The sequence below is a fragment of the Crocodylus porosus genome, unplaced genomic scaffold (assembly GCF_001723895.1).
Source record: "Crocodylus porosus isolate Cpor-Errol unplaced genomic scaffold, CroPor_comp1, whole genome shotgun sequence".
Lineage (NCBI taxonomy): Eukaryota > Metazoa > Chordata > Crocodylia > Crocodylidae > Crocodylus > Crocodylus porosus.
In genome coordinates, this window is record NW_017728925.1 from 16,211,650 (window position 1) to 16,225,657 (window position 14,008).

A 14,008-nucleotide genomic window follows, 5' to 3' on the forward strand; every position below is an offset into this window, starting at 1 on the left:
GCCCGCGACGGGGAGGGGCGAGAGGGGATCTTTTGGGGGCCTAAGGGGATCTGGGAGGTGAATGGGGGGTAGAAGGGATCTGGTAGGGCGATTGGGGGGAATCTTGAAGGGACCTGGGGGAGAATGAGGGGTCTTCAGCAGATCTCGGGGGGATCTTGGGATCTGGGGGATCTTGAAGGGGTCTCAGGTGGGAATGGGGGTGCCTTGAGGGGATCTCGGGTCTTGAGGGTAAATGGGGGGGTTTGAATGGATCTCATATGGCAATGGGGGGGTCTTGAATGGATCTTGGGGTGAATGGGGGATCTTGAAGGGATCTGGGAGGGGAATGGGGGTCCTGAGAGGATCTGGGGGGGTCCTTGAGAGTGAATGGGGGAGCCTCAAGGGGATCTGGGGGGAATGGGGGGATCTTAAAGGGAAGAAAAGCAGGGTCTTGAGGGGATCTGGGAGTATGCCTAGCCCCCTGCCCAGTAGGAGGTGGGCGCAGCCCCTTGGTACCTGCTCACATTGTTTGGGCTTGCAGCCAGAAGGGTATGGCTCTGTTCCCAGGGAGGGATTGCCCCCCCCCCCCATCTCCCCTCGTTTATTTATTTCCTGCCCCCAGGGCTGGTGCAGTTAGCCTTCACGCGAAATCGGGGGGTTAAAGACTGGGGGGAGGTGGGGATCGACACTGCAAGCACGCTGCCGGCCGGTGTTGCAGCAGAGCGCGGCAGGCCTCCGAGGCTTTTCCCGGCACGGTCTGGGCAGGCTGTGCTGGCAGATGCGCCCCTGAGGCGCGGGAGCTCTGCAGGCCGCTGGTCTTCCTGGGATGATGCCGTTTATTGTATTTATTTTTGAGAAGGTGTGAGGGGAGGGGGAGCTGTCATCGCCTGTGCGTGGCAGGGCCTGCTATCTTTTGTGTGTTGTTTCAGATGGTGGACGTGGAGGTTTGTGCCGGTGGAGAGAGCACCCGCAGAAAAATGGATGCCCTGACAGATAGTGCCGTGGAGATTGTCCCTTTGGAGCTCTATGATTCCTCCAGAGCCAAAATAGCTGCTAATCTACAGTGGATCTGTGCTAAAGCCTATGGAATAGGTAAGATCCTTTTCTGCCGGCAATTGTTCTTGTTTCTATTCTTGCCTTTTCTGTCTCCCCTGCTATCCCAGATGTAATTAAATTAGGCTTTGTTTTAAATAGAAGTAATGTGTCAAACCTGTTCCCTGGTCAGAGTCTGGTGCTTCCTAGTGTTTTTGACAGGAATAAAGCAAAGAATCTGAATAAATAGGTGTGAGAGGGAACCTCATTGTGAACAACACAGATGATAATTGTGACTGATGCGTACTTCTAAAGATATAGTATTGTGATGTATTTAGTGAAGAAGATTCTGCCCCACACATCTGTTGTGTTGCCACTTGAAAACCTGGGGCCTGTGTAGGCCTCTGTGATTCCTTGTCTAGTCATCTTGGCAGGTTTCTGATGTGCTAGCTTCTGGTCTATCACATTAGTTTGAATTTAAAATAAAAATACTGTGGTTTGTGAGCTTGGTAGTAATAGCCTACAGTTTATTTTTCAAAGTAAGGAAATCTATTAATGAATTATAGCTGTCTTTATCTGTATGCTAAAATACAGAAGTGGAGGTAGGATATAAGAGAAAGAGGTTCTTTTGTAAACTGTCTTTTGTCAGGAAGCATTACCATACAAAGAGGGTTTTTTTGATGGGGGAGGAGAATATTGAGGCACTTTTGCAGTGTGTTCACAGGCATCTGCATTTTATTTATTTATTTATTTTTACATTGCAGTGGATCAGTCTTTTCAGTTATTGTTGCCTGCTGCCTTTTGAGTGTCTATAGCTAGACTACATATTCAACATGATTGAATACTTATTTCTGTTTAACCAATAAAGTGCAATAAAAATATGCTTCTGTTTTGGAAAATTAGATAACCCTGTTAATCTAACTCTAATTTGCCAAATTCTAATATGCTTAGTGGATTAACACTAGCTTACTTTGTGACAGGGCTGAGCAGAGCAATCCATTCCTGCAGATAAATATTTTAGACTGTTTCAGCTGGGATATTTAATAAGTATATCCGGTACTGCCAGTAATTTCTCTTATCTGTCTGTGGATAGTACCCACAAAAAGTAGAAAGAGGACTTTCGGTGTTGTAACCTGAATGTAATTTTTCCTTCTTATCCTAGGTGTAAAGGTAAGGTATTTCATTTATGTGAGGTATAAAGGGCAGAGTAACAGCAGGGTGAGGCTTTGTATAAAAAAAAAAAAAAAAGGACTCTGGGGAGTTAACATAATATAAATGTTGACTATTGCTGTCACTGATAACTGGATAGTCATGAAGAATAAATGCGTGTTTTCCTGTATGAATACATTTCAGCAGCTAGAATAGTTTATAATACTTAATTAGGGCCTTTTTAGCGAGTGGAAATAAAGTGTGATTTGTAAGTTGTGTAGGTTCCTTATTTATATTTTGGGTTTGCTTCAAAAGAGGGCTCTAATTCTGCACCAGAATTTGGGTAGAAGAAGTGATTGTCCTGCCTTTGCTTTTACATTGACCTCAGTGAGGTTCCTCATAAGCTCAGGGATCTGCTGGCATGCTTGTACCCTTCATCAGTTGGACAGATCTGTTGTATGCATAGTTGGGAGAGCTAACTTGAATAACAGTGTTAACTGGCCTAAAACTTAGTAAAAATACCATTATTATTACTGTTTATTATTGGTTAACATTAATATAGCTTTACTGATGATAGGAATGTTGGGATATGTTGTGTAGTGAAGTCTCCTGTTGTAGCAGGCAGTCTTTGCACTGTGTTGTTTTGGATGGCTTGGCTCACATGTAAATAACAGAATTAAATGCCAGCAGGAGCATTATATTCCCAGTGTCTCTCATTGTTACTGATGATTGGGTACAATAGGACTAGGAATAGGGGAGGACTAAGAACTTAACTAGGACTCCAGTAGTGATTGTGCCCATGTTAATTCTGATTAAATCCTGAGGTATTGTATGGTATGTGCTTAAATTGTTTCTCATTTAGCTAAGCTTTCTGTGTTTACCAAAAATAGTAGTTTATTTTCATTTCATGAAAGAAGTTGGCCATGACAGATAATTTGCTTAGGCATTGAAATCCTTCCTGGGAAAAGGGATGGATGACTTAAAGATGCACTTCTCCTTGAGTTTACTTAGCTCTGTCCACTGTCCTGGAGGGGAGAGTTTGGGCAGCCAAATTCCCTTCCACCAATACCCTGCATCTGAAATGATGGATAAGGAGGAAACCTTCCTTTCTGTAGAGGTAGGAGTTTGACTTGTGTGTATGGTTGCTGCCTTGCTAGCTCTGCTCTCTGATAGTACATATCCTCAGCTGGATCCTGTAATAACTGCCCAGCAGAAATTTGGCAATAGAGCATGGAATGGTACGGTGGAGGGAAATGTTTACCCATTTTTCCTTCCCTCTGCAAGAAGTCAGGGAGTGGGCATGGTGCTTCAGATAAACTACTGTGTACTCTTCCTATGGACTTAGTCATTGGACACCTGTGTTTTTTAACTTTATAGTACAAAGCTGGTTCCCATTTTATGTCTGTTACTTGTACTGTAAAAAAAACAAACCCAGCTGGTCATTTGCATATCATTTAAGTGCCTAAAGTGCTTGAGTTCATAAGGACTCCCTGAGCTCACTTTCTGTTTGGTGACTTGTTCTACCATTGCAGGTACCTGTTTGGTAAAACTGACAAGGAGCCTTCATTTTCAAGTCCTTTAGAGCAGTGGTTTCCAACCTTTTTAGATCCCGACTGGCAAACTGCAGACCAGCATACTGCAGACCGGACAGAAGTAATCGGCATACTGCGGACCGGCAGCCAACCCTTTTTTATACCCAGTATAAAAAAGGGTTGGTATAAAAAAGGTTTAGCTGCCGGTCTGCAATATGCCAGTCCCTCCCAGACTTCCCATCTGGCAGCCGACCCTTTGCAGCCCAGTACTTAGGCCATGGCTCACAGGTTGGGAACCTCTGCTCTATAGCAGCCTTTGCCCTGTTAGTGCCCAGGGTGCTTTTAGAGGCTTTTGGGTCTCTGAGAAACAAGCTAAGAAACTTTAATGAGGTGTGGAAAGCTTAGTACAGGCTGTTTTTGTAGTTACTGAGTGTTGTCTACCTTGAGTTTGGGTAAGTGAATAGATTTTTCAGGCCCAGGGCCTTGCACTTGAATGGAGTACACTGTTGACAAGAATGAACAATGAGAAGTCTTCTTTCAGCAACCCTAAAGGAAATCTTGTCTAGGCATAATGCACTGAATCTGGGATGGAGTTTATTTGGTTTGAGTCCCTTTTTAATCAATAAACCATGCAATTTAAGCAGGAAAGGGTTCTGGTGAGAAGCATTTTGAAAATCATGCTTTCAGAGCCTAGGAGAACATATTTTGTCGACTCTTAGTGGGATTCAAGTTTCTTAGTTATTTAGGCCCTTCTGAAAATCTTACCTGAAACCTTTATGAGCAGTTAGAGGTTTTAGTGGAAGCTGACAGATGACTGACAAGAGTACTGCTGTTCCAGGGTAGTAGAATGTGAGCTGTTTCCAAATAGTAATAATAAGAGGACCACATATGGAAAAGTCACAGCTGTTGCTTTGCCCAATAGTAGGAAAAAATGGATCTGATCTCTCGGTTTTCCCTTTAGGGCTCTGAATGACAGTAAAACTGACAAAACTGGTCAGTTTTCATTCTCTTGCCTCTTGGAGAAGCAGTGAGCAGTCACAGAGACGTTTCAGCTTTCTGCAGATTTAGGAAGAAAATACCCCACCAGTTTACATTTTGGAAAATTGTTTTAATTGCCGTTGAGATTCAGATTCTTAATTCTTTAAGCAGAAGTTAAGAATGCAGAAAAGTAAAAAGGGTCTCATCTGTGAAAGTTTACACTTGCCCTGAACAAGCATGTCTTTAAGTACCTGGGCTAAAGCAAATACTGTCGCCTCTGTCAGGTGGGGGAGCAGAGCAATTAAGGGACTTGGCTGCACATATTACAGTTGAGTGGATTGTGCCTAAAGCTGGGAGTTAGATCTGGATTCTTAACTTGGTTTTGAAAGTTGCCTGCTGTTCTGTGTCTTGGTGAGGGTCACTGGCAAGCCTTTGTTTTCCTGTCTGTAGGGCAGTTGTGATACCTATGTAAAACATATTAATTGTTACATAGAGGAAAGTGTTGCTACTAGTCAATGGAATGAACTTTCTGCTTCGCAGCCCATGCCACATCCACTAGATCATTAGATTTCAGATGTGTTCTCTTTTCTTCCTTTGGGAGAGAGGAATTCCATGATAATTATTTTATTTATTCTACGTCTGCCAACACTTGTGGAGTTCAGGTTTTTAGTTTGAGCAACAAATGCTGCAATTTTTAATTTGTATTTTGGTTTGACAATAGGATTAGATGATTGTCCTATCCACCTCACTTGAAACAATTGGTAACAATTGTTGCCCCCTGACTACAGGCAGTTTTTTCCTCTCATACACTAATATAGGATACAAAAAGCAAGTATCTGTAACGTGATTATTAGAATTAGAACATCTCTAGTTGGTCTGGAAGCCAAGCTGAAATGGTTTCAGACCATTAGGTGGACAAAGCCTTAATTAGAGAGTATATAATTCATTTTCTGTCACATTTTAACATACCTGAAAGCATATAAATACAGCATCTACTTGAATGATTCTCTGCAAACGAATTAATTAAGAATGTTAGTTCAGATAGAGTTTTGCTCTGATTTTTTGTTTCTGCACAGTCGGGTTTTTTTATGCTGCCACAGCTCAAACAACATTTTGCTGGCATCTACTTCTGTACTTCAGATAACAAGTCAGACGGTTCAAACTGCTGCATTTTTAGCTGGTATCCAGGTAACCACCCTGGCACTGATTTTTTTGTATGTGAAATGGTAAAGAAATACTTTTTTTTTTTTTTTATCTCCAGCTGGGTGGAGGGAAGAGTCTTGGAAGATTTTAATATCAGACTGCTGTTGAATTCAAAGTTTTTTTTAAAAGTACTTGAGTAGCTTAAGTCATATTAAAATTTATTTGCACTTTAGTAATGCTCAGTTTTGGAGAAAACAGCATTGCCTAACAAGTAAGGGACTGGAATAAACTACTTTTCTCATCAGGAATTATACCAATGTAATTTGAAGTGTTTCCTCTTGTATGAAAATAGGTGAGGGATCACTGATAGACATTGAAACAAGAGCACTTAAGATTCTGTGCTGCTCAGACTTGAATGTTAAAATAGAGCATTATCTCATTTTATCTCTCCATTTATCTGGCACAAGCATAGGAAATACCAAGGACAGGGACATTTTCCTTGTAGGTAGGATTGGGGATTGTTTAGCAGTTGGTCAATACAGTTTTGCAGGCAGGGAGCATTTTATGAGATTTGCATAAAATCATTGTGTGAAGGAGATCCAGTCACCCCTTAGTTTTAATGTAGCGTAGTGCATTGTTAGACAAAATAGTGCCTATGACAGAAAACGTAGAGCATGCCAGATAACGCTGAGATTCCTTAGCTGTCCTCAGATTTACTTGCTGAGATTGCACGTAACCACTCTGCAAACCTTTTGAAGGAAATATTGTGGAAAATTTTGAAGATAAAAGTTTTCTGAACACCTCTACTTAACTACAAACAGTAGTTGTGAAGCTAATGCTGAAGAAACTTCATCACCAAAATATTTGGAGGATTTACTGAATAGCTTTAGCATCCAAACCAAAAGATTTTCTGCAAGATCTTATACTTCCTTCTTGAGAAGTGATAGTTTCCTTGTGGACTTACTGTGATAGCATATAGACTTTCTTTTAAACAAAAGACTACTAAATATTGATTTTAGTTTTGCATTGATACAGGTTTGTTATGAGCATGAGTTCAAGCAAGAATTTTTATAGCTGTAGCTTAGAGTTTTATAGCTGTAGCTTGGATTTAATGTTTATGCTTTTCAGAGAAGTCCAAATAGCTTTCAGCATTAAAAAAGATCATGTGTGTAAAGGCATACTTGGAAAGGGTGAACCAAACTGTGTAGGTGCTCGTGCTGTGCTTGAATACTGTGTTTAGAGATAATGTTAACAAGCACTGAAGCAGCCTTTTTCAGGAAGAGCATTGCAGTGGGGAGTTTTGGTAAATGTGTATGACATATGAAAATTGCTGCTGATGGGCAGAGGAATGGTTTAGAAAGTGTCTTAAATTCTAGAATTCTTCATCTGTGTGTCACTTATTACTGTACCAGCTGGCTAACTACATTGATTAGTTGATCAATTCTGCCTGTTAGCCTTGACCCACCTTTTGGAGGGCACAAAGACTTTCAAATCTAAATATTTTGAGGGGATGGGGTGAGAGACAAAGTACTCTGGCTGTATTGGTCTGCGTAGTCTGTATGAAATTAATTGGCAATAGAGATGTGAAAGATTTGATAGACTATCTCTCAGCATGGCTTCTACCCTAAAAGTGATATTTTCTGGATGAGGTAGCCAGCAAGTCTAAGGAACAACCTAAATTCTGTGATAGTTTTGTGTTTCAGTAAGGCTTTTGTTGCCACAAGATTGGGACCTAATACATTACATGCAGTAGTGAAGCAAGGAAAGTATGCAAGCCTTCCTAAACTTATATCTGTAAACTTTATAGAATCCTTTCTGAATCACATTTTTTGTCCTACTCCTTCCCTCTCTTCTGTCTTTTTGAATCACCTTAGCTGTTACAGGTCCCCCCTCATATGGAGATAGTTGAATAAAACTTATAAGAACAGTATGAAGTCAGTCTACAGTAAACACTACTTCATAGTGTTACAAATATCGAGCATTCAGAGTTATGACAATTTTCAGTCCTCAGAAATAGGCAGTGCAGAACTGAGGGGTTTTTTTTGGTTTGAGCCGAACTGGAGAACTCTGTGTTACAAATGTCACTGTAGCAGTCATAATGCGGTCTTAACAATCGCAGTTGCCAAACAAATCCTGTAAAATGGTAGAAAACTTAAGAGCGTCGCTGTGTCTTCTGTCTGCTTCCTACTGAAATTAGCCCTAAAAATCCCACTGACTTCAATGGGAGCGCCCTCAAGTCTCTTTGGAATTAATGGCGCTTAGTGTAGTATGCTCCTGTTTATTTCTTAAAACTGTGATAGTTCATAATGTTTCAGCATTGTAATTCCTGGCCTTATTAATAGGATATTTTCCCACCTTTCTTCTGAGTTATTGATACCTATTACATTTTAAAAAAATAAGCCTCAAGAAAACCAATTTGGACAAACATATTTGTAGAACGAATCTGGAAAGATTAGAGAAGAGCAATAAGTATACCATGATTTCTAGTGTTGACCTGCATATTGAATTTTTCCTACCTTTACCCATGTGCTAATTGTTTAGACTAACATACAGCAATATTTTTGTATCAACTGCTTACCCTGCTGCCCACTTTAGATTGGGGCAGGCTGTCTGTTAGCTTTTAACTTTTTTCCTAAATATCAGACTAAAAATCTTAGAGTGGCATTATGGAGAGATGCATAGTGAGTATAGACGGGGGGGGGGCGTGAATGTAGCTGACTAAGACATATTGCTGTTGAGTCCTGTGGGTTCATTCCTGTTGAAGTCAGTGGGAGTTTCCCCACCGGACAAGTTGCAGAACTGAATCCTAATTTTAATGTTCTTGAGGATTCACAAACTTTACTCGCAGCTGTTAATTACTGTCAGCATGTGAACTTCGTGTAACTCCCCAAACTGCCTTTTCCGAGAGGTTAATTCTGACTAGACAGTCCAAACCCATTCATGATTTTTGGTTGCATGCAATTTTGAAACTATTTCACTATTCTTTGTCTCTTAACCGAAGGTAGTATTCATTTCAGAATAGGCTTTTCTGTACTGTCCAGCTTCTCAAGCAGACCTTATATAAGATAATCTTGCTAAATACTTCTTTGTGTAAAAGCCTGTTTTACATAACTTGGCTAATACATAATACTTAGGGCTTGTAGTCATACTTTACCCAAGGCAATGAGAAATTTGCTTTGCAGTGTACTGACATTGGGGTGACAAAAAGCAACCAACCTGTTTCTTGAGGAGAGGGAGGAAGTAGAAGGCTGAGTGGCTCAGATATTGCTGCTGTGCTTTTTGAGGGTTTTTTAAAGCATTTTTTTCAAGGGCCAAAGAGGCAAGCATCCGGGCTGCAAGAAGGTATTTTAAAGGGAGCATCGAGTTCTGCTTTTTATTTCATCAAGATTCTCTGAAGTAGTGGGCGGGGGAGAATATGTGATGGGGAATGTGAGAGATGGTTATCATAGAAGAGAAGCAGTGGATACTGAGTGTGTGTGTTCTGAAAGGAGAGAGAAAGAAGATGATGTAGGGAGGAGAGAAGGCAATATAAAGGAAAGGAGTCCAAAGTAACATAAGGGGAGAGGAATGGGGAAGGAAAAGCAGCAAGAGAATCTGACAGTCATCCTAGCAAAGATGCACCATCATAATTTGATTGAAAAGAAAAGCTGATTCATATATAGGTAGGGAAGAAATGCAGACCCCAAAGTTAAAGAATGTACCTTGTATTCTTCAAATATAAAATTGACATTGTTACAATCAAATAGAGTACATGACTCTTTTATGATAAGTTGTTGGAACTTGCAGGGAGCCACACCTGTGTGGTAGAGGCTGTGCTCGGGTAGATGCTTTTCATCCCAGCCAGCAGGCGTTGTCCCAAACTTATATGATAATCAGCCTTTTTTTTTTCCCCAAGTCCTCAGTACACTGTTGCCCTCCGTTACAAGGGGTGACAAGTCTGCAAAGTGCCACATCAGGACTGAACTTTTGATCATAGATGGCCAGGTAATCTAGAAGACAAAGACATTTTAAGATCTAATAGCTGGAAACTTAAATTAGAAATCTGGTGGACATTTTTTTTATGGTGAATGTAATCCAGCATTGGAACCATTTAGCAAGGATTCTCCATCATTGAATATTTAGAATAACATCCAATCTTGTTTGAACTATAGCATGATTTCTTCAATCAGGAATTAGTGCAAGGAAGTCCTGTGGCCTGTGGAAGTCAGAATAAATAACTACAGTAGTTGTTATATGACACCTGCTAACTCAGTGCAGGCAACCTGGCTTCCCCCACTGTGTGCAGCATGGGCACACCAGCTTCCTTGCTGCACATGCCACCGAGATGGCTCCCTCCTGCCTCTGTGTACAGCCTGGGCACCCCAGATCCATCCTGCCATGCACGCAACATGGGTAGTCCAGCACAGTACAGGCATCCCAGCCCCCTCCACTATGCTGCCCTGCCCACAGGAGTGAGGGCAGGTGGTAGAAGCTGTAGAGGGAGGGGAAGCTGAGAGATCCCCAGTTGCCACTGCATCAGAAGTACTAAAGGAAGTGGCAGCTGGGCAGGAGCCCAGGGGCTTCATGTTAGCCCTTTACAGGCTGTATGCACCCTGCAAGCCACCAGCTGGACAGCCCTCGTCTAGCTAATCTTGGTAGATTTGTGAACTCCTTGGGTTGGAGACCATGCTTTTCTTTTTCTCTAGTACAGCAGTTCCCAATCTGTGGTATAGGTACCGCTGGTGGTACGCAGACGACCTGTCAGTGGTGTGCATTAACAGATTTATTATAATTACTTTATATGACAAAAATTTGCTGGTGGTACTGAAGGCTGAACTGAAAAATTTGCTGGTGGTACTTAAGGTTGTATTGTTGTGATGCGGAATCTGTCAGAGTTTGGGAACCGCTGCTCTAGTAATTTTAATGCTTCTGTATATGTACATGCAGTTGTTGTGTCACCACCATAATATTTGTCAGGATTTTTGATGACTTCTCTGTTTTTGCTTCTTCCTCTGTTCAGTTTGTTTGGCTTCCTTTGCCGTTGAATACTGGACACCAAATGAAAGTCCCGAGGGAGTGGCAGAACAGTGCTGAACAGTGCCTTTTTGTCAGGCAGTAGCTCTTGTGGTTGGACTTAGATGTGGGTCATGTTCATACTCTTTACTGGAGCTGGATAAATATAGATTTAGAAACAGAAGTGTCCAGTCTGTTCTCATATTTGCTTTTAAAATCGCATTTGGTGCCTCCTAAATTTCCGAAGCTGTAAACTCGTCATTCAGGTGGTGATGCTGACTGAAATTGAAAGCTGGTGAATTTGAAAGAGAAATAAAAAGTAGTTTCAGTTACTATACTTAATCTGGAGCGCTTTATCATTCTTTGTGGATTTAGTTGCATTTTAGTCTTGGTGACCTTCATCTCTTCTCTTGCCATGTTGAAAATTAAAAATGTAGAACCTTTTTCTGATGGGCTGCATATGAAAATGATGACACCTGATGCATACGCATATGCACCGTCAGCAGCTGAACTGAATTTTTGCTCTTGAATCATTTGAGGCGCTGTTTGACACAACAAGGACCCCAGCCTAGATGAGGTCTGCAGGTGCTGTTGCAATAGAAATAAAATAGTATTTTTAGATTTTCTTTTAGCTGATTCTTTAAATGGTTGCAGGCACTGGAAAAGGAACTAAACTCAGGAGGAACTGGGTGAATTAAATCATGTTGTTCGCATCCATGAATCATTTTAGTAAATGTTAAAGGGATTGATGTTTGTAATGCATCACAGTGGTTAAATCATGTAACCTGTTGTAGGTTTTGGTGTTTTCTTCCTTCCCCAGAAGTAGGAAATACAGCAAGATTTTTTCCAGAAGCTGTTAATCATTGTTAAATTGACTTACAACTTAGTTGCATTAAAACAGAAGCCTGATCAGTATTGACAGGGCTGAATATAATTTAAATGATTACATCCATTAACTTCTCATAAAGCGTTTAACCTGCAAGCATATTGAGAGAGATTATTTTTCATAGTGCAGATGGGGTTTCATTATCTCTGTCCCTTCACTTCTGCTCTCTTTGTGTGGTCCATGTAGCAGAATATTAAGCCTCACATAAGGGGAAATAATGGTCATAATTCTGATAGAATTATAAAAATCATTTCTACTGGGTGCATCTACACATTCTTTAATGTGCCTTTGCTACTGCTCATTAAACTTAGTACCTCTAATGTGAGGTACTAGATAAAGGCACAATAGCTGTGCTAATGCGCAGTAGCAAAGGTGAATACTTTTTTTTTGTGATAATGCGTGTATTCTGATTCTTCTATGCATTAGCATGGTTTTTGCCCTGACCTGCTAATGCTCAATAGAACAGTCCTCTGCATTAAGGCATCTCACGTAGACGCGCCCACTGTGAACTAAAGGGTGAATGTTAGATGGATGCTTGAATCAAAAACATATTACTATATAGTTGGCTGTCTTTGAGTACTCACTGAAAAAATGCGTATCGAAGTATTTGGGAAGAGGAAGGGGAACAAAAGGACTTGTAGTAACACTGCAATGCAACTGGATGGGAATCTTTTTACCGTGGGAATTATCTAGTCTTTGACTTCTTAAATACCCATCTGTAGTAGAACTCTGATAAGGAAATTTATACTTTCCACTTTTTCATGAGTCATGCTATTAAATCACCTGCCAGTGTGTTAGTGCAAGGACTCTTTTACATCATGAATTCACAATTTAGTTTCATGGTGTTTCCCTCCCACCCATTCTTGATGGCACAGCCTAACTATTTCCTTTCTTCATGAAATGTCCCTGTGGAAACCATGGAAATTTTTAAACTAATATCAGGGCAGTATTAGCAACAAGAAGAGCTGACACTATTTGAGCTTAATTCTCTGGAGACCACTTGGTCTCTGGACCAGTTTGAGAAGAACTGGTTTACCACATTTTTATTTCAGGAGTGGGTATGAAATGCAGTTATGTTTGAACTGTTGTATGCTTATAGCACAAATACTTCAATGGTTGTTTTTTTTTTTAATGTTGTATGTTATTCGCGCTGAACAAATTGTCTCAGAATAGCTTATAACTTATTATAAAGGAATACATGCTACTGTTAGGACTTTTTTTGCCAATTTAGTTGTTTAAAAGACATTGAAAAGCTGAATGAATAAAATCATGTAACAAATTACAATAATTTTATCAATGAATAGAGTGTGTTTGTGGGTGTATTTAAAATGCATTGTTAAAATGAACATGGGGAAAGTCTTTAGAGGAAGTAAAATAACCTGGAAATAAAATCTGCATTTAAAAATCATGAAATGCTGGACTTTACAAGAAGTATTGAGTTGGATACCAACACAGGGGCCAGAGACTATCACTGTTACTGCCAGGTTGTGGAAGACTATTAGCATCTATCTGGTAATTAGATTTATAGGTAAAATGCTCTAAAATGAAATACGTAATGATGTAAATTATTGGTTTTATATTACCGCAGTAACGGCACAGAGGTTGTGCATAAATTAGAACTGTTATCTTGTTTTCAGCTATTTTATGACCACTCGAAGTCACCATTGGTAGCAGAAGTTTTGATATAAGTAGGACTTGAGATAGCAGCGATGATTTTAAGCATACTGTACTACAATGTAGACCTGTATCGACAAAATGGACAGAATATTGGTCAGTGGCGCTTTGTCTCTCCGTGTATGTAGCAAAGGTGGACCGTTTTAGGAGAGGAAAAAACCATGGATCTGACAAAGCCAAAATCTTCCACATTTGTGATTTGAGAAGTGGGAAAGTGGTTATGCTTGGGATGCCATGTTTACATTTTTGAAGACCCTAAAATATAAAATGTAGAACTGACATGTTGCTTCATGCTGATTGGATCATTTATTAGAAATCCAGATTGAATACTGTTTCTTCATATATTTTTATATAAATGCTGAAAGAGCAGTAGCTGTCTTCGTTATCCAGACAGTCAAGGCAAATACGGTACCAAATGGAGACAAATCAATTTTATGAACAATATTAAAAGTAGCTAAAGGTTTTTTTCAGAGATGTCACATTTTCTTGATAACTGTTCCTGTTTCAACTTGACATCTTTTTCCCTTCGTAACACTTACACCCAGGCATAAATGTTTTGATTCTTTTTTTCATGTGTGAATGTGCAGCCAAATGGTCTAAACAATGGAGCATGCTCTAACACAATTTAAAGTGGAAACATTTC

General features: G+C 40.3%; 1 protein-coding gene across 2 annotated transcripts in view; it reads left to right on the forward strand.

Annotated features, from left to right (window-relative positions):
* The first annotated feature begins 893 nt into the window (after positions 1 to 893).
* Positions 894 to 14,008, forward strand: part of CAMSAP1 (calmodulin regulated spectrin associated protein 1) — a 41,579-nt gene continuing 28,464 nt past the window's right edge. For both annotated transcript variants that reach the window (XM_019540951.1, XM_019540952.1), the window contains exon 1: positions 894 to 1,071. In XM_019540951.1, the coding sequence (XP_019396496.1) occupies positions 909 to 1,071 (163 nt within the window). In that variant the 5' untranslated portion in view covers positions 894 to 908. The remainder of the gene's footprint in view (positions 1,072 to 14,008) is intronic.